The following is a 21,112-nucleotide window of genomic DNA, read 5'->3' on the forward strand; positions in this document are numbered from 1 at the left end:
TTTTTTTTTTTTGTATCTCAAATACATGAATTTAAAAATAACCTCTCAGCAAAAGATTAGTCTTGTAAGTGATTTCTCTACCTAGTTCTAGATATTTGAAAATGATTCTGTATTAAAAGTTCATGAATGTATGGCTCAGATATAAAGTAAAAAATGAAGTCACAAGAGAGCCAAGCACCTAAAGGGAACAGAAGGAATAGTAAAGGGTAGTGTGTGTGTGTGTGTGGGAGTGTGTGTGTGTGTGTGTGTGTGTGTGTGTGTGTGAGCATGCGCGTGCGCGTGTGCGTATAGAAGCCCAGGTCTCTCATTAGCCTGGAACTCACCAAACAGGATAGGCTGGCCGTTTAGTAAGCACCAGTGATGTGTTACAGAGTACCTAAACTGTATTTAATGTAGTTTCCAAGGAAAGTGAGAAGCAGGTGTTTCTGAAAAGACAAACTTTTACAATACACCTTTGGTGTCCCTCATAAAACCTGCCTTCTAGCCACTTCACAACAAAGTCTGCCAAGATGCTCAGGCTCTGGGATACTTCAGGATTTTTTCTCAATTCCTCAATCCGCGTCCCACACCCCCCAAATCTCCAAGCATGCCAACCTTCTATGAAGTCTGCAGCTGTGTAAGATCGCTGGTGTGGGCTGCTCTCCACAGGGCCGTTTAGACTCTCCAGGGCTGATTCGATGGCTTCTACCAGCTCATCACGCTTGTCCTTCCTCACTGGCTTCTCCTCAGGGTGGCGGGTCAGGCCGGTCTCCAGCTGGTATACTTTCTGCAGAGTGAAGCTATCGAAAGGCACAGCAGCATACTCCGTGGCCAGCTTGACACCAGCATGTACCTCGGCCTTGTCCACCTGCCCACGCAGGAAGGCCAGCATATCGGCCTGGGCTTTGGGTTCAGGGTCCCAGCCTAAGCGCAAGCTGGTGGCATCGCTGGCCTGGTCCTGCCCACTGCGGAGCTGCTCACTGCGTGCCTGCAGTTCATCCTTTAGTTGGGCGATCTGTCTTTTAAGGCTATTCACATAGTTGCGATGCTGTTCCTCGCGCTCCTGCAGTACTGCTTGGTAGCCATCTTTGCCTGTGGGGCCATTGGCCCGTGGCAGTCCCAGCTGCTCCTGGTCGCCTTTTGGGGTGCAGGCTAACATGTAGAGGACAGAGATGGCACAACAGAGCAGTACCAGCAAAATCACTACCCTAGAAATCCACCCTAGCAGCCCGCGGCGGACCATCCTCACTCCTCACTCAGGTGCGGGCCATGTGTCCAGGTCCAGAGCATGCAACATCCCAGGGCACCAGGAGGGCCCCCAACATGGGCTTTTCTGCTTAGACCACAGTGTCACTGAAGTCCCTCCCCTGAACCAATTTCATCCATTTCCTTCTAGAACATGGCCTGCCTTTGGAAGTCAGCCATTACAGGAGACAGCTCTCCCGCTTTCAAGGGTAGATTTTCTAGACAGAAACAATCAGTCAAATGGAGCCTCCAAGTTCCTTCAGTTGTTCCCATCATAGCCTTCCTGATATGCTGAAGATGAGGGGGAACCTGGGGAGACACAAAGGAGAGGGAGGCTTAGTGTTTCCATTCAGGCTTGAACGCTTCTCATTCAGGACCCTTTCTCATCTGAAAAATTTTCACTTGACTTTAGGTATATAGGTATATAAAATAAGCACACAAATCAAATACTCTGTATAAATCATACATTTATTTTAAAGCAATTTGTTTATATATATATTTAATTTCAACATTTATTAAATATTAAGTAACTGCACATATTGATGACATGGATGTGGTTATTTGACATAATTCAATCTTGACTGAATATTTGATACTGTAGGATGGATAGTTCATCTACATCGTTTTGTAGAACTGATCAATATATTGATTCTATAATCACCAATGCTAAGAAAAGCACTTTGTGTACTTATGGAAGGAAAAAACAGCAGAAGTATGTTTAAAGCTTTCTCAGAAATAGTTGAAAATGCTGTCCTCAGCCCCAGTCAAGATTTGTTTAGCCACCATTTATAAAATTCAAGTGGAAAACTCACACGCAAATTATTCAAACCAAATATTTCAACACAATCAAATCCAAAGATACACTAATTTAATACTTACGTTCTGAGGAATAGCAGTAGGGAGATACTAAAAGTCTTTGTTAACTACAATCAAAACATTATGTATCTACCCGAGTTGAAAATGTGTGTGCATTGCACAATAAAAACACTGCAGTTTATAACACGACTCTGGACGGAGGTGTTTCGGGCATTGTGTGCTGTGGTAGCATGTGCAGTGAAATGTGCATGTGTTATGTTGAGAACCCAGGCTGCAGTGAAATCTCCCAGTGAGCGCTGCTAGGGACACATGGATTCGTTGCGCACTTGGTTTTGAAGTCATATTGGTCATCGCATGTTTAGAAACCTTGCTCATGCTGAGTTTCTCATGAACTCCACACTCAGTTACACGAAGCTACAACCCACCACTTAAGACGCTGAGGGCTCATTTACTAAGGCAACCAGTAGACAGCAATCTTGACCTGTCCCCCAAGATTTATGGAAAGTGTTTATGGCAGATAGTTAAGAATGAGTGTTTTTGTTCATTAGAAACAAGTGTCCATCAAAAGAAATGCAAAAAGATGGGTCACGCCAAATGCAGACAGTAGTTCTGTTGAGATTGAGGCTGACTTTTTCTCCTTGTCTTTACTTTTCTGTGTGTTGTAACTCTTCATAATGACCTACATTCTAATGCTTAAAAGTCAATCTTCCACGACTCTGCAATTACTAAACTTCTTCACCAGTGCCTGTCTGCAGTCTGGTGTGCATGCTCTCTTCTGAGGCAGACCCAATGGCCATCAGAATAGACGTCAAGCTTTTTGATCAACCAGTAGGGAGGTACGCAGAAGGTCAAATAAGCAAGTACAAAATGTCAATGGTGACACCACTCAGAAGAATGTATGATAGCTGCCCCACCAACTCCTGTCCAGAATCTGAGATAGCTGTCCCATCACTGTCCCAACAAGTGCTGCTAGTGGCTTTAAAGAAGGCTTTACCAAGAGAAAGGCACGGGTTAGAAAAACAGAGATAAGATCAAATGTTCCTTGTCAGAACTCAACACACTTCTATACAAGGACTTCTGCATCTTGCGTGGTCTCAGTTCTTAGAATGACTGCACCCCAGCACCAAATCCTTGTAATAAAGGAGGAGCAAGACTGACTCACCATTTCCATGTCCCCTAGGCCACCCTTCCTCTCTCCTCTATAACAGACAGCATCTTCCTCTCTCCTCTATAACAGACAGCATCTCTTGATACATTTGTTTTGAGGTGTTCTTCCTTTTTAAATCTTCCTCATCATCATGGCCATAATTTAATCAATGCACCAACAAAAACAGGTCAAATAAATATTCATGTTTAGAGACATTTTTATAAAACCATCCTGTATGTATCCTTACATACAAAGTAGCTTAAAATCAAGGAAGCCCTACATTTTGCTATTTTATGAAAATAGCATTTTAAATAATCCCTACAATTATGAAATTATTTTTATAGTATCCTTGCCTAACCACAGCAATCTAGGTTCTGAGCCAATAACCACTTCTTTTCCTAGTGTTCTGTCCCAGTCTTGATGAGAAGGCATCTAGACAAATTGCACTTCCAGATCCCCTGGATGGAAGAGGTCCCACAGTCATTTGCTACACTCAGGATATGATGAGGATCGATGCTCATTGTCCTGTTCTGGATATATAATGCACCTGCTTCACTCTGCATTCACACATGGGAGAGCCTTTCCCACTGCCCATGAGACAAGCCTCTTCCTAATATCCCCACACCACCAAAAATTGTTTATTTATCCATTTTCTGTAAAAGTTTAATATATAACATTTTCTCTCTGGTATATTCTCTGGCATTTCTCTGGCCTCAACGAATCTCAACTATAATTAGGACAATACATAGTTATTAGTACAAAGTTTAAAGTACATGCTTGCCCTTGGAAGCCTTTTATGTCTGATGAAAATCTCAGGATCTGTATAATTACTATAATTCTGTGATTAAAACCATCTTGTTTTTGATGTTGAGGCACCTTGCTGTTTTTAATGAAATCTCTCAGATGAGCTCATTATATCTAAGTATTAAATTATCAGTGAGAACATGTTATCACATTATCCTGCCATTTTAAAGACTTTTATTTTAAATACGTTGTCATTACTGACAAAATAAGAAAATCAAAAAACAAAGAAATGGAACATTCAACACAATTTATTGTGCTGTGAAACTTAAAAGATGCAATCATGCTAACAAATTTTAATGGGGTAAATGTTGCATTTGCATAATGGATTGAAGTCAAGTTGGTTTAATTGAAGCAATGTATTAAGACTACGGTTAATAAAATTAAAAACTAGGATAGTGTTGGTGCACACCCTTAATCCCAGCACTAGGAGGCAGAGGCAGGTGAATCTCTGAGTTCAAGGCCAGCTTGTGGAACTAGGCAATGAGTTCCAGGCCAACCAGGACTATACAGAGAGACCTTGTCTCACAAAAAAACAAAAACAAGCAAGCAAGAGAACAAACAAACAAAATTAAAACTCTAGTCTATCTGTTCTCTCCATAAGACCTTTGTTGGAAGGGCTGTGCGATAGTGGTTAGATCATCCGGTGTATAAAGATGCCTCCCACCGAGTCTGCTAACCTGAGAGCTGATTTGGCTCCGTTGGACCTACATGGCAGAATGAGAAACCAATTCAAGTGTGCAAGCGTGTGCATGCGTGTGAGTGTGGTGTGTGTGTGTGTGTGTGTGTGTATGTGTGTGTGTGCACAACAAATAAAATATTTTTTAATAGTCTAGATAGTGTGGCTTTGGAAATTCATTTCATTATTTTTAAACTCCACTAGTAAGAGAAATCTTAGAAAGGGAGCTAGAGGAATCAAGAAATTTTGTAAAACTAAATAAATACACTTTTTAAATTTTATTCTTTAATCAGTACACAGAGTAATAAGTTTCATTACAGTGTTTTCTGCATAGTTATTTTTGGCTGACCCTCCCCAATCATTCATTTCCCCAACTTTCTGCTCCTCTCTCCACTTTGGCCCCAGTACTCCCCTTTGCAGCAGCAGAGCACTTGTTCTCTATCATCTGCCCTGTTCTTCATTAAAATGTTTTAAATGGCTACACTACTAAAGGTAACACACAGATGCCATTTCCACCAAAGTTCAAATGACATTTCCTCATAGAATTCATGAGTGTATGAACAGGGATCCTCAACTTCTTATGAATGCAAAGAGATCACAGAAGACCAAGCTATGTCATAACAAAAGAGTGTTGCCAGAGTCATCACAACAGGTGACTTTGAACTACAGCACAGAGCCATAGTGACAAAGGCAACATGATGCCACTGAGATGCAGGCCATGGAAGGTAACTGGACTCAAAAACTCCAGGGTTGTGACAAACACCAACTTGAAACACCCATCTTATTTAATAAATTAGGCTAAATTATGCTGGCAAAACCAGATATCCCCAATGCAAAACAAATAACCAAAAAAGAAAAAGAAATTATATAGGGGCTAGAGAGATGGCTTAGCCATTAAGAGCGCTGACTGCTCTTCCGGAGGTCCTGAGTTCAAATCCCAGCAACTACATGGTGGCTTACAACCATCTGTAATGAGATCTGATGCCCTTTTCTGAGGTGTATGAAGACAGCTACAGTGTAGTTACATATAATAAACAAATAAATCTTTTTTTAAAAAAAGAAATTATATCAGTATCTCTCAGCCTGTACAAAAATCAGTTCAAAGTGGACCAAAAACATTAACTTAAAACCTGAATTGCTGAAATCACTAGAAATAAACATTTTAAAAAAGACACTTCAAAACACAGACATAGGCAAAAACTTTCTGTGTAGAATCGTAAAAGCACAAAAATCAAATAGCCCCCCAAACTGACAACTGCTATTTTATGAAATTAGAAACTTCACAGCCAAAGAAATTCTCAGCAGAATGAATAGACTACAGGAAGAGAGAACAGATATTTAGAAAGAAAACAATGTGATGCCAAAATTTGGTGCCAAAGAGTCAGCAATTGTTTTTCTTTGTAAAATGTCGGGAGCAGACAGTATATCAGAAACAACATTCTGCATCTGTTAACAGACAAAATAGTTCCTAATATTTTTAGCAACCAGGTTTGTAATCTAATGCAGTGACTGGTGATAGTGTAGAGGCTAATGTTCTGTGGAAGAGTGAAGGCTGTTCCCTCACACTCTTGCTTCTGTGGAAAACCCAGACATGTACTCAGCCCACAGAACGCTAGTCTCAAAGTGGGTGTCACTCTGCCAGCATTGCCCCTTTCAGAAAAGGCACTTGAGTAAGACACAGGTGGGCCAGTGAGGCCATGAGGGTACAACACAATCTCTTGTCTTGGCAGAAGAGTCGGAGAAGCGGATTTAAACTGTAGAAGCTGTTTACCGTCTTACAGATGGAAATACCACGTAATTACCAAGCACTGCTACACATTGGAGATGACAGTAAAAATATAGCTTTATGAGATCTCAGCCACACTGTGCTATTGTTTAAGAAACTTAGACAGGGACTTCAGGTTTTTAGCCTAGCTAAGTCTCTTGGGAAATCTAAAGGACAGGGAGGGAATGTGGAGGGAGAAGACAACCTTGTCATTAACTGATTTGGGATGCTTGGGTGAAAAGTGGGTCCTTGGGTTTCATTATTGTCAGAAACCCTCGTGTTCATATTTATCCTCACTGACAACTTCACCCAGTGCTTTCTCATCCCTTGTTACTCCCAAGGGTGATTCTGAGATGGTCTCCATCTTGCCCCTCTATTTACCCATCGGATGGAAGGACATGTGCAGCACAATGGCCTCACTTCCATTCCAGTGAGCTCTGGGAATGACAATATTTGAGGGAGAGGCTCCTCCAAAGTGTCCTGTGAAGTGTCTAAGCCTCTTGAATTAGACCAAGACTCTCCCACTCAAGAGTATTCTCAGGGAAGATGCGGTTTTATCCCTGTCATTATTAGAACAACCCTAACAGCTTTATCACTGCAGTTCATAGCTAGGGGGTGCTAAAGGAACCAGCAGCACCTCCTGAGTTTTAAAGGCAGGCAATCTGAAGGACACTGGCCTAAACTAACTAAACTAGCAATGGATTGAGTTTCTCCAGACTCTAAGTAGAAGGCGGACAGCAACTCTGACAACCCACCCAGACCAGGGCTCATCTGAAGCTCCCCAGACCTCCAGTGAGCACAACAGACTGGCTTCAGTCCCTTCCATCTAGGATTCGGCCTCTACATATGAACAAACTGACAGCCCACCTCTTCTATGCTCAAGTTAGCACATAAGAAGCTTAAAACATAATGACTGAGAGGCTGGGCACATGACTCAGTTGGAAAAGTGCTGGCTGTACAGGCATGAGGACCCGAGTTCAGATTCCAAGCCCTTTAGTGAGAAAACCTTGGTAGGAGAACTGAGGCGGTATTATCAGGCAGATCTCTGGGGTTGGCTGGCCAGCCCGCCTATCCTAATTTGTAGGTCCATATTCCCAGTGAAGGACTTTGTACTGAAACCAAGGTGGATGGGTGGCCTCTGACATTCAAGGTTTCTGGCTATCTGACTTCACACACACAGGAGAGAGAGAGGGAGAAAGAGCCATCTTATAAGCATTATTTAGAAACTGGTATTTGGGCTTCAAATAGACAAATACTATTAAGATACAAGGCCCTGTTCCCATTTAGTATTATAGTGCGGTGAGAACAAGACCTAAGAAGGGGGGAGGGCATAGGGGGTTTTAGAGAGAAAACCAGGAAAGGGGAAAGCATTTGAAATATAAATAAAGAAAATATCTAATTAAAAAATTAATAAAACAGAGGAGAGGGGAATCATCCTAAGAATGATTATTGTCTGTTAAGATATATCAGTGACCTCAGTATCATTCATTCCTAGGAGATGAAACCAACTAGAGCCTATATAAGTTGCCCAGGATGGGCAGTGGACATTAGACTTTCCATACTCGGGACAAGAGCTGCTATTAGGAATGGAGTTGATGTTTCCTTCCCAGTAGACATTTTGGTCATGAGAGCCATGTACTATAACAGAAGACCTGCAAAAGTCTATTTGTGTCCTAAATCATGAAGGATTCTAGGACAAGCTCTGTGGATAAGATGCTGTCAGATTCTGTAGCACGTGGAAAAGATGGAGGTTTCATGAAAAGACCAGGTCAGACTGCATAGTGGTGCACAATGGCAGGCCTTGTGAGGGATAAAGGGAACTATTCAAGGAGATGCAATAAATTCAGCAAGACCTCTCCATTCTGTGTGCAGGCAAGCCAGGAGATGAAGGAAAGAAACTGGCAGCGTCTGCTGGGTCAGGAAGTGGTAAGCCAAAGCCCTGACACCACTATGCCAGTCAGCTCCACTCTGGAGCATACAGCAAGGTCTTTGATTACAAGGAAGCAAAAGGGCTCCAGGCAAAGATCCAACTGTACCCATAGAACATATACCAAAGTCACAGCCTGGGGGTTAAAACAGCACCCTGGGCACGTATGAAAGGCCAGAATACAAGGATTCCTATCTTTACTCTCCAGATAGACATAAAGCTGACATTGTCAACTGTTTTTAGCTAGACATATAGAATCCCCTTCACCTCAAGTCCTCTGGTAGATTCCTGTATGTGCGGTTGTGTCAGCCATCTTCCAAGATGGCCTTTTGAGAATGCTGTATCGTGGTATTCCTATTACCATCTATTCGTCCCATGTATACTGACTATTTGATTTGAGTAACCAGTAACTTGGAACAGAAAAGGTGGTGTAGCATTTGTTATATAATATGTGTTAAAAGACTGCAGCTTCTACCTTGGGTATTCTCTCTCTCTCTCTCTCTCTCTCTCTCTCTCTCTCTCTCTCTCTCTCCCTCCCTCCCTCCCTCCCTCCCTCCCTCCCTCCCTCCTTTGTTCCTTCCCTTCCTCCTCCTACGTTCCCTCCTATCCATTCATCCTTTCCTCTCTTCAGGAGGCCCCTTAGGACAAATCATGAAGTGATAAACTTAAATCTCCAGGCAATACTCAGTGGGGAAACTAAGATAAGACAGGCCAGCTAGTGAGACTAGATATGAATTCTGAAGCCATAGTCAAACAGGGGCATGACAACTTCAGGGAAACATCATAAGAGACTCAACCAGCTAACCACCAAGTTAAGCAGCTACTCCCAAGCTCTTAGGAGATGTGATAAATACCTAGGTTTTAAACTTATAGTTTTGGGGATTATTTGTGATACACAGATGAACCGCTAAAGCTTAAAAATTCACACAAAATGCCACCTCCCAAATAGTACATTTTTCATATTGTAGTGTATTTTAACATGCTTTATTTTCTATGATATAGGAATCTTATGTGGTCAGAAAGATGCTGTTATAACCACGCCTCCATTTGGAAAGCAGAGGTTCTAAAAAATGGTGAGACTTGCCTCACAGCCTAAAGCCAAACACCTGGCACCCAAACCCTTCTCTGGTGTGAATCTCAATGTGATTTCTGCCACAGCACCTGCCTCCGAAGCCCAAGATTTCACTCCCACGCAATCTGTGCTAACTGCAAACCGCTTATCTTTTATTTTTAACTTCAAGGACTTTGGGGAAATAGTAAACTCAAAGAATTTAATAGCGTTCTAGAGGAACCCTGTTCAAAAGCCTGGCGTCAGCAGTGGAATATTGCTTAGAAGTAGGTGACTATCATAAGATGCAGGTCACGTGACACAAGGCTGGCGGAGCACTCAGAAGTGCGTCTGTACCTGGTATAAAGCGGCACTCCACTCCACCACGGTGCTCAGGTAAGATGTACAGAAATGATCCGTGAGCCATCTTCTCTATTGTCTTTTGTCTCTGACTTATCACTGACACATTGTTCCTCTTTATCATAAATGTAAGAGGAGCTCCCACAGCAGGGTCTTCTCTACTCATTGCCACACCATCGATCTCCTGCTGGACACTGCACCAGACGCCTAAGATCAGGAAGGGAGAGCCCAAGACACCGGAGAAGAAGCCAGTATGGTGCAACTAAACATAGGAAAGGTTTCTACAGAAGAAAACAGTGAAAGATTTGATTGAAGTCAGACAAGACCAAACCTTTGTTAGGGCTAAAAGTCCCTAGACTTTTCATATCCTGCTCTCGGTATATACACAGGTGCACATAAAGATGGATGCTTGTATCTCCCTTCTCTTGAAACGAGAGTACTCAACAACCCTACCAACTTTTACAGAGTGTCTCTAATAATCTACATAGTTAATTCGTTCAGAGCCAAGGATATATTCATAGTGGCTGAAGTAATCTGAATAGACATGGTGCCTTCTAATCTCCCCATTCTGCATCCAGCTGAAAGCCTCAGTGAAGGCTTGTCAGTTACCACACTGCCTTCTGGATTCCAGGGTTCTATGCTCCATGGAGTCATTAGTCAGCATATAGATGTGTGCCAGCTGCATTAGCCTCAGGTATGCCCCCAGAAGAGACTGCAGAAGTTGCTATAAGGAGGGATGCACATCAGCTATAGCTGAATAAATTAAGAGATGCTTATGCCAAATCTCACTGAGACCTGGGCTTTTCAGCGGAAAACAACATTCAATCACTGAGCATTTCAGCATGACTGTGATAGGATCTAACACTTTCTTTGGCTCTCTCTAGCTAAGATACTGGGCCACTTAACACAGAGCAGTAGCTCAAACCTCATAAGGAGAAGGGTCTATATAGACCTGTTACCTATCCCTTAGCTCCCAGTAAAGATCAGATATCCCTAAAATTTTAAAAGTAAATAGTACATACTAGACATCCCATGTGGGCACATGTGCAGACGTGTGTACATGCATGCATGCATGTGCACACATGTGTGTAGGAACCAGAGGTTGATATCTTCCTCCACCTCTGTATACCGTGCTTTTGAGACAGGGTTTGTCACTGAACCTAGCACTCACATACAAGGTAGATGAGCTAGCCAGCCAACATCAAAGGTTTCCATATCTCCACCCAGCAGTACTGGGGCTATATACACTTGGACCCCTGCCTGACTCTTCTATGAGGGTACTGGGGATCCACACTCAGGTTCTCATGCTTGCCTGTAGGCACTTTACCGACTGAGCCATCTCCCTAGCTCAGTAAGTAACTTTTGAACCAGTCATCTGTAGGCAAATATACTCACTTGTGAGTTACCATTAAATTTTACAATATTGTATTGTGTATTTGCAAAACATTATCTATAAAGTAATGAACTATAAATATTTTTGAATGTTTTCTTACAGATGGAGCAAAAAAAAACCTAGGAGTGCTGTTTGAGGTCCTTCGTCACTGACCCTTGGACTGCATTACAAATCTTCATAGGCCAGAGTTCCTGCAAGGATTGAGTCTAGAGCCCCAGCATGCTCTGATGTATTCCTCCACCTTGATAGGGGACCTTGGATTCAAAGGATGTTCCTGCCTCTAGAATCTAGTGTCTCCCTCAAGGAATCTCAGCATCTGTGGCTAGGCCACATGCTCAAACCATTATCAGGGACTCACCTCTCTTCTCTCCTAACTGAGTGGACTTAGACTCATCTCTAAGATGGTTCTCATAGATGCCCTATGTTTCCCTATGCCCAGTCCCTGAGAACAGATTCTCAGCACACATAGCCCAATGGGACCAGCTTGCTGCTTACTTCTCAGTCAAAGACTCTAAAGCTGGACAGTACCTTCTACCCCTTCCTCTGGAAATCTACTTCTTTAAATAATTATTCTATTTTTCCATATAGAGATGCAGGACAAGGGAAGTGTGAAAAAATAAATTGAGGTCAGCTAATCAGAAAATGAAGGTACTGAGATTAATCATTGTGACAGTACACACTGCCAAGACCGGAAACATTTCCAGGCCCCTTTAGCTCTTGCCCCCTCTTTGCTTTAGCTTTTTCATTTACTGTGGATCTCCGTAGACAAGATAGATGGAGGGGATTCCTCTCTATGCAAGTATCTTCTATTCCCAACTGTTACCACCCTCACGGTAGCTTCAGGGAGCTTTGAGGCAGTCAATCAGGAGAAGCCACAGATGTGATGTCAACAGGGAGCAAAGAGAAGAATAGGACCCTGCTCAAGGGACCTGGGAGGAATGGAGCTTTTCCCAGAAGTGAGATGTCTCAGTCAGGGATGCACTCTGAGTCAGCTGTGAGTCTTTGCTTAGGGATCTGCCCAGTTTGCATCTTCCTCAGTGCTATGGGGAGCTACCCTGGCACTGCAAAAACAAGAAGCCTTAAAACAAAGCTTCCTACAACCTTCTATTTCTCACAATTACGACCACTTAGTGAGCACTTACTTTGGGCCAGACATCCGACTAAGCACTTTACAAGCATTATCTCATTTAATCCCATGAGTTAAGTCTTATTATCCTCATTAAAGATAAGAAAATTGAGGCTTAGAGCAGTGAAGTGACTTGTCCAAGGTGCACAGCCTGGGCTAGTGGCCAAGCAGAGTGCTAGCTGACTTTCAAGCCCTGTGCTTATCCACTACAGTAAACTCTCTAATATCCTTAATAATTCAAACTGCTTGTTGGCACATGTTCTTCATTGTAGACCCCAATATACCTCATTTTTCTAGTTTCTGAACTTGTGCTAAGGCTTTACACATATGAACATTCCCAGCAACTCTAATGAGAGAAGTTGTTTCTCTAGCCTAAGCTATTTGTTTCCCAGTCAACTGTGAGTCACATAGAATTCACACTCCCCTAACATTGTATATCCAAGTTATGATAGCGTGAGCCTTTTTGTTGTTGTTATTGTTCTGCAATTGGGTCCAGGACACAATGTCTTCAGCATTCATGTGTTTCTGAGCAGAGGCCAGGAGATTATACATGCTTATCAATTTTATGACATCTTAATTAAAAGGCACCCTGGCAAGTGGAGTTTTTAATCAACTGTTTCAAAAGAAACAGAAACTGTTTCAAAAGAAACAGAAACTATCTCTAGGTCAGTGAGCATGATGGCTGGCCTCAGTAGAAGCTCTCTTACGCCAAGCAATACGCGCTTTGCTTCTACTAGAGAGTCAAGAGCCATGGCCATGGCCATGTACTATAATGTCACTCTGGCATCCAACTTGCAGCCAAAGCCAGCTTGGCACTCAGGGAGACACAGTGAAGTGAATGCCTAGAGGGATCCAGTCCTGAGATCACAATGCACAGCTTCCAGAGAAATGTGTGTTGGTAATTAACAAGGAGGGGACTAATTAAAAGTGAACAATGCTCAGAGGCAAAGTAGCTCGGAGCTACACAATAAGCACAATGTCCTACGCAGATTGCAGGTGGAGCTGCTGAGTGCTAATTATTAGCTACAACGTGAGGTCAGTGTGAATCACAGGGTCCAGAGGCTCTGGTAAAGTGCTGTCAAGTAAAAAAAGAAAAACGACTCAGAGAACCAAAGTGGAGCTCCTGCCTTCCAGATAAAGTTGTGCTACAGGTCTCGCCAGCAGAGAGAGGGAAGGTTCAGAGTGAGAAAGACTGTTGACCAAGGTAGGGCCTCAGATCACCCAGAACAAAGAAAGTGATAGAAACCACTGAAATAACAGGTAAAGGGAAACAAACCGCCTCAGAGCCAGAGAAAGTAACCGGGGACCCTTTCTGGGAATCTCAGAAAAGGCTTTGCAGAGAGCTGTTGGCAAAAGGCTGCACATTACCTGTTGTTTCACTGCATTCTTATGACACTCTCGATGACAAGTAACCAATCTCCATTTTCCAAGGCCAGGACACAGGCACAGTGGGGTTCGGGGATCTGGCATACCTCCCAAAGCCCATGTGTGAACATTTTGGTTCTCAGCTTGGTACTATTGGGATGTTGCACCTGATAGTATACTTTCACCTTTAAGAGGGGGAGCTTAGGGGAGGTCTTTGGCTTGAGGGGATACCACATTCTAGGAGAGACTGTGACCCTGACCCTTCTTCCCTCTTTTTTGCATCTTAGCAATGAGACCAGTGGTTTTATCCTACTGTGTGCTCTTGACATGCTATGCTGCCTCAGCACATAACAAAGGGACAGTTACACATGAACAGAAATGTGCAAATCCATGGGACAAAATCAACCCTTACAATGAGTTAACAATCTCAGGCATCTATTACAGTGACATCAAGCTGGCTACCACATTCTCCGCAGGATAAGAGGCCTTCTAATTCTAAAATATTACAATGACTTTTTTTTCAGTCAGCTTTATATTTTAGAGAGCAGAAAGAACAACTCTGTATATACAGAATTAAAAATAAAATAAATAATATATATTATATATAATATATGAAAGATAATAACATATTATTCATTTTGTAGATGATTTCTAATTATATATTATTCCTTTTGTTTTTTAATTCTGTATGTACAAAGCTGTTCTCTGTATATGCAGATAAATATGTTATATATTTTACACACATATATACATATGTATGTGTGTATGCATGTATGTAAAATTCTAGATGGTAGTGTGCTGAAGCAGGGTAAGAGCAAAGAAGCCAAACCATCTAGAGATAGGGCATACATAGTTTTTCAAGAGAACTGAGACAACCTGCTGATACCAGACGGATAGGGCTCATAATTTGCTTAAAGATGAGCATGGAATATATTCTTTCCCATGTCTAACTTGAGAACCCCTAGGTAGGGCATTCTTCTTAGTGTAAGCCATGACAACCCGAGAAGGTGGTGCCTTCTCAGGTACCTGTGGCTGCCTAACGGTCATGCGTGTCTCTTCTCTAGGGGTGAGATCTGGCCTTTCATTGCCTATCCCAGACATTAGCCAGCTTGTCAGTCGGAAACTGAAGGGCATCACACTCACACTCTTGGCATCTTGGATGTCTTTTGTCAGCTGAGTGAAGTGACAGAGGTTAAGAATGAAATTGTTATTTTTAGCCAAAACAAAATAAGCAGTCTAACTTCCCCTCTTCTTTATTCCCCACCTCTAAGGCAGTCATCAGCAAATAAAGGAGGGCTTTGCTCTTGGGAAGTGCTGATTACATGAGAGGACTAGAGAAAGAGCGCATCATGCAGAGTTAACTTAGAAACGCTACAAAACTAGATCAACCACGGCCTCTCTTTGTGCCATATCTCTGAGAATAGAAATACCCAAAATATAAAAAATATAATAGGAAGCCCAACAACAAATAAATGAATTTTCCATTCATTTTTGACAAAATAAAACTCAATTGTGTAGACATAGTTATTAACTTCATGGTTCTAGCCTACCCAGCCTGAAGGTTCTTCCTGGAATTGCCTACCCTTCCTTCAGTGTCGCACACCCAACACCTGTTATCAACCCCTGGGTCAACTATCTCTGCTCAGAGAGTAATGATTAAGATATTAGCTAACCCGGGCAGTGGTGGCGTATGCCTTTAATCTCAGCACTTGGGAGGCAGAGGCAGGTGGATTTCTGAGTTTGAGGCCAGCTTGGTCTACAGAATGAGTTCCAGGACAGCCATGGCTACACAGAGAAACCCTGTCTCAAAAAAAAATATATATATTAGCTAAAAATATTTCATAATATTGTGATGGTACACTATAGTTATCTGCAATAGAAGTTATTTGTATACCTAAAGAGATTACATACAGCATGTATTTAGTACCGATGTTTTCCAGTTTAATAATATTTAGCAATCCCCCAATGTGTTCTCTCTGCATCACTCTGAGCATACTGCATGTATTTTCTGCCAACTTCATCTTCCTGGGTATGTAGGATGATCTAGGATGTAGGATGACCAACCAAGGAAGAGACAGAGTATAAGGGGCAACAGGAAGGCACTGGGAAAGGTTTATACCCAAAAACTCTTACACCCTGGTGGGAATCTAACCTCATGGGCAGAAAGTAGCTAACATATCAATTTTTAAACCCAAAGTCCACATGATCAGAATCAACTTTTAGCACATAGGCAGTATGCAAGCAAAATGGAGGAGAACCTGGCATTAGGAATAACAGATCTGAGATCACTACACTATTACAAATAGGAAGGGTTTGACTCAGGACCGTAGGATGAAAGAAGAGAAGAGGCAGTAGCCATGGGACCGAAGAGGAGAAAAGGCAGCAGTGCAGGAATTATTTTTGGATACTGTATTAGTATTCTACTTCTATCATAAATAAACAAACAAATGAGTTTTTCCAGGATGATGGTTCCAGAGGAGTAACAGTCAATCATGGCAGGAAGATGGAAGCAAGCTGCTAGTATGGTAGGCTAGTACAGGGTCTGAGGATTCACATCCTGGCACGAGAAGCCTGCCTCCATTCTTCAAACTCTCTGCCCAGGCAAGCATCTACCTTTCTAACTACTCACACTAAACAAAGTTTCCTATGTCAATCACTGGTACTTGCATATTTTTTCTACCCCTTATCTTCAGGATGCAGTTCTGTGGTTGAGAGCAGGGTTCCTGGGGTCAGGCCCAGTGAGTCCTACCTTATTTGGATTCTTTCAACCTTTGTTTCCCAAACATAAAAGGGCCTTCTCTGCAGAGTTTTTGTGTTGAAACTGAGATAGTGCATACAAAGCATTGACCATAATTATTAGAGCAAAGTCAATTTTCTATCACTGGGAGCCAAACTCAGTGAAATGACAGAAGATCAGAATGGCACTGCCATCAGAGACAGGAAATGGATTGATGATTCTTCAAAGTGACAGAGCTAGTTAGGGCATGATGACCACCAAACCCCCAAACTCAAGATTCTGTCCCTGGTTTCTAAATTGCATCATAGAATTTAAACCAAACATCTGACCCTCTATATTCCCTGGTTCCATATCTGGGAGCTCAAACAATAGATTGAAAATATTCTTTTAAAAATGTGCTTGTTGAACACACACAGTTTTTTTAAAACCTATTTCCTAATTCAGGAAAATTATTTCAATAACACATTGTACTAGGTATTGTGAATGATCTAGAAATTATTTAAAGTATAAATTTATTACATGCAAACTATGATGCCATTAATACAAGGGACATAAGCATTTCCTAATTTTGGCAGTAGTCAGAGACCTGAAGCTAATAGCATATAGATACTGAGAGAGACCTGTAACTCATCCCTGTACCATCTCTCCAATCTTAGTTTATTTTTAAAAAGGAAAAGGGAAGGAAGGGAAGTGAAGGAGAGGGGGAAAGGGGTCAGGAAAGGAGAGGAGGGGAACAGAGCCTTTGGTTAGAGGATCAAAGCAGAGCTTATGGAGTCCGTAGAGGTTCAGGAAGAAAGACAGAAGGTCAGGTAAGCAGCTAATCTGAAAAGTTCCCCTCGGATTCCCATTTGAACTGAATGTTACCCGGGAGATAAAAGATCCATGGATGTGAAGGTACCTGACATGGGGTGGGAACAGTGGACCTCAGGACAATGTATTGCTTGGCTGTTGACATGAGACTGTAAGCATCGAGCAAGTTTTTCTGTACCTGAGGACTCACCAGAAGCCTAGGCGTGACTCTATTGAATGCTACCCAGCAGCATCAGTATCAGAAAGACAGCAAGTAATACTTGGGTAAAATCTTAACATCTCCAGCGTGCTTTTGAATTTCCATCTCCCAGCAGCTCAAAATGATACACCTAGATTCAGCAGTGTTCTGATTAGCTGCTGCTGCTGCTGCTGCTGCTGCTGCTGCTGCTGCTGCTGCTGCTGCTACCATACATATTTCCAGCGTTCAGAACAGCCCTAAATAGTGGTGAAGGATGCATTCCTGACTAAGCATCCAGGTGTGTGAAGGAAGAGAGAGGATTCCTTGATGCCTTCTTTTGATAGTATGTCACTCCCCTAATAATGGGTCTTACTGAAAGACTCTTCTTCTCAGGGCCAGCATAAAATGCTTCCACATGAAAAATAAAATTGGAATATGGTACTTTGATTACACACATGAAATTGCAATGATTGCTGAAATTAGAACTTCATTGGAACACTCTCCAAGGGAAGAAATAATGAACCATTCTATCCCATGCTATAATGACTAGACCAATAGATTCAACCATCACTGCCTCCCCAGTGCTAATATTACAAGGGCACACTGTTATACATGGTTTTGTTTTGTTTTGTTTTTTCTTAAATAAAGGTTCTGAGGATAAAACTTAGATCCTTATGCTTGCAAGACAAGAGCTATCTGCCCAGCCCAGCATGTGGGATTCTTATAGAGAGCACATGTGAGATAGAATTACTCTGTCACCATGAATTATCTTTTCTCAAATCCAGTTCATGTGACAGTAGACAAGTTGCATCCAACTGACAACCAAATAGATATGAAATGTTTATTGTGTAAAAAGGACATGTTGAACTAAAAATCAGAGAAGCTTCTGTGGGTCCTATTAAGCATTTTTGTTTGACAGAGTTGGGGACACTTGGTCTAAATCACCATGGAACTAAGATAGGCTGTACATCTGATTATTCTCCCATTCTCATCCAATTCCACCATGAAGGGCAGTCTTTAAAAGGAGGGAAATCTCAAAATTCACTATTTTATTGGCCATGTCAATTTTTTCCCCTAGCTTGACTAGTCTCTTAGCTATCAAACCTTTTTATATGCCCTTAGGGAAAGCAGAAAATACAACAGGCCTGTCACAGTCCCTTCTACTTTATTATTTTTCAATATTAGTTCCTTTTCTGTAGAAAGAAAAAGGTGAGGCTTCTTTTCCCTTAGAAACAACTTAATGGGTCTCAAGACTAGTATAAATGCAGTCATTCTGTGGAGTGGTGAATCTGGGGAGGGTTTGGCTTTTAATGAACATCATTTAATCTCCATTAAAAGCTTTATAATGAGATCATGAGTTTTAGCAGGGTCCTTAGCCAGAGAGGGAGAACCAGGGTGTGACCTGCTCCTCTTGTTTACTTCCCATGTTCTGGCTCCTTGATATGGCTGACAGAAGCAACATAATACATAATTGTAGCTTTGTCAGATAGCCCAGAGTTCTCCCACCTCAGGAACCAGACAAAAGGTACTGAAAATACAAGGAGACTGCCCCTCCCTGACACATAGCCACCGCCTGTCCCCCAAGGAGACCAAGTTTATCTAGCAACAGTTGTTGCATACCGTTTACTGACTTTGTCACTTTTCTATAGTGGTCCCATAAAGCAGTGATACCCCTTCAATATGGAAACAGTGGGCTTTGTCCAACTTACTTGCCAGACTGGGGTCTCTTTCCAGGGCACCCAATCTTAATAATTATAAAGCTGATGAAAAGTTTGTCAGCTTTCCTTAAAACTGTGTGGATGCTTTACAGAGTGAAAGCTGAAACCTCACTGTGGGTAGGACCACCCCAGTTTTATCTTCACTGTAACACTAAACTTGCAGACATTTCAAAGGGTTTAACTGAGAAAAAAGTAAATGTGATAATCAGGGAATGGGGAATCCTTATTTACATAGGAAATATCTGCAGGCAATGAGCTATCCCCAGATCAATACTCTGCGCTCCCCTCCCAGCTTCCCAGTCCTGACACTGCCCTTATGTACATGCTATCTGTGCCTTGATTACCCTCTGGGCTTGCCCTTTACCTGCTCAGACATCCACATTGACTCTAGGTGGTTCCTCATATGCCTGCTGAGGAGCACTATCAGTGACTGTTAAAAACAGTTCTGGTGTTTGCATCTTACAGAACTATTACAAGGTCAAATTTAGGAAGGATCAGGAGCATTTAGTACGTGTTTTTTGTCATTATGTTTCATGTGTTATATTCATAGGAATGGAGAAGCCAAATGAAGGATAAAAAGGACCTTTGCAACTTCCAATTCATACATAATTATTTCTAAACGAAACTCTTTTAGAAATAAAGAATAGGTTGAATGTGGTGGTGCATGTCTTTAGTCTCAGTTCTTGGGAGTCAGAGTCAGGCAGATATCTGAGTTTGAGCTCAGCCTGGTCTACATAATGAGTTCCAGGGAAGGCAGGGCTACACAGAGAAACTGTGTTCTGAAAAAGAGGAGGAAGAGTAGTAGGATGAAAAGAAGAAGAAGAAGAAGAAGAAAGGGGAGGAGGAGGAGGAGGAGGAGGAGGAGGAGGAAGAGGAGGAGGAGGAGGAAGAGGGTAAAGAAGAGGAGAAGGAGGAGGGGGAGGAAGGAGGGAGAGGAAAATCTGCTCAACTATGTAAGCCTAGGGCTGCCAAATCCCACCTTGTACTGTACTTCATTCAAACTCATCTCCTTTACATTCAACTGGGTCTAGGGAAAATAAGACAGGATTGAAAGGCAAGAGTCCCCATCTCAGAGTCTGACATTTCCTTAAGTGCAAAGGTAGAATAACGATGATTTGTAGATGAAAATTATAGGTAAAATGGAAAATGTGTATTTCATTGAAAAAGATATTACTGAAATGATTAGGAGTCATAGCCAAGATAAAAAACAAACTTTCTCAAAAGTTAAAACGTAAAAGGAAAGAATTGTACTGCTTACCCAGCATCAATCTTAATATTTTTGCAAAACGTATTTTCTTAGTAAAGCAAAGTACAAGCATATAACATATGTGGCTTGAGAATTTTTTTATTAAATTATCAAATTCCTAGTTATTCTAGATCTAGAAAAATTCTAAGAAAAATTCTTAGATAAGACCAGTAAGATCACTCAGTCAGTAAAGGTGCTTCCATTTCTTTAATGTCTGACAATCTGGATTAGATCCTGGGGCCCACATGATAGAAGGAGAAAATAAACTCCCAAAAGTTGTCCTCCCTCTGTACACATGTCATAGTGCACATGCAAACACACACATACACACACAAACACACACACTTGTGTGCTTGTGTGAGAGAAAGGAGGAGGGGGAGTGGGAATGAGAGAGGGAGAGGGGGAGGGGAAGACAGAGAGGGAGGGAGGGAGGTTCTTAGAAAACAAGATATTTAACAAGTATTAACTAAAGTCCTACTTAGAGCCAGGTCTCATTCAAGAAGTGACATGTTTTAATCCATCTCTGTATATACCTATTAACACATCTATACCAGCTATTTATGCTGGATACACAGATCAAACTACATTAAGTGTAGTAGGATAAGGTTCCTGAACTCAGAGAGTTAAAAGTTTGGTGCTGGAACTGAGAGATAAATAAAGGAATGAATGAGGCAGCTGTGCTAACAGAGGAACAAAGGGCCAATGGTGCTATAAAGTAGGAACAGTCCATCTCCTCCAGAGAGTTCAGACAAAGCCCTATGCAGGAGACAAT

At 41.9% G+C, this 21,112-nt stretch overlaps 1 protein-coding gene across 6 annotated transcripts in view; it reads right to left on the minus strand.

Annotated features, from left to right (window-relative positions):
• The window catches only part of Csgalnact1 (chondroitin sulfate N-acetylgalactosaminyltransferase 1), a 336,666-nt gene that overhangs the window by 90,144 nt on the left and 225,410 nt on the right, over window positions 1-21,112 (minus strand). For all 6 annotated transcript variants that reach the window (XM_031340000.1, XM_031339996.1, XM_031339999.1 and 3 more), the window contains one exon: window positions 595-1,533. In XM_031340000.1, coding sequence (XP_031195860.1) covers window positions 595-1,222 — 628 coding nt within the window. In that variant the 5' untranslated portion in view covers window positions 1,223-1,533. The remainder of the gene's footprint in view (window positions 1-594; window positions 1,534-21,112) is intronic.

This window comes from Mastomys coucha, unplaced genomic scaffold, assembly GCF_008632895.1.
Source record: "Mastomys coucha isolate ucsf_1 unplaced genomic scaffold, UCSF_Mcou_1 pScaffold22, whole genome shotgun sequence".
NCBI lineage: Eukaryota > Metazoa > Chordata > Mammalia > Rodentia > Muridae > Mastomys > Mastomys coucha.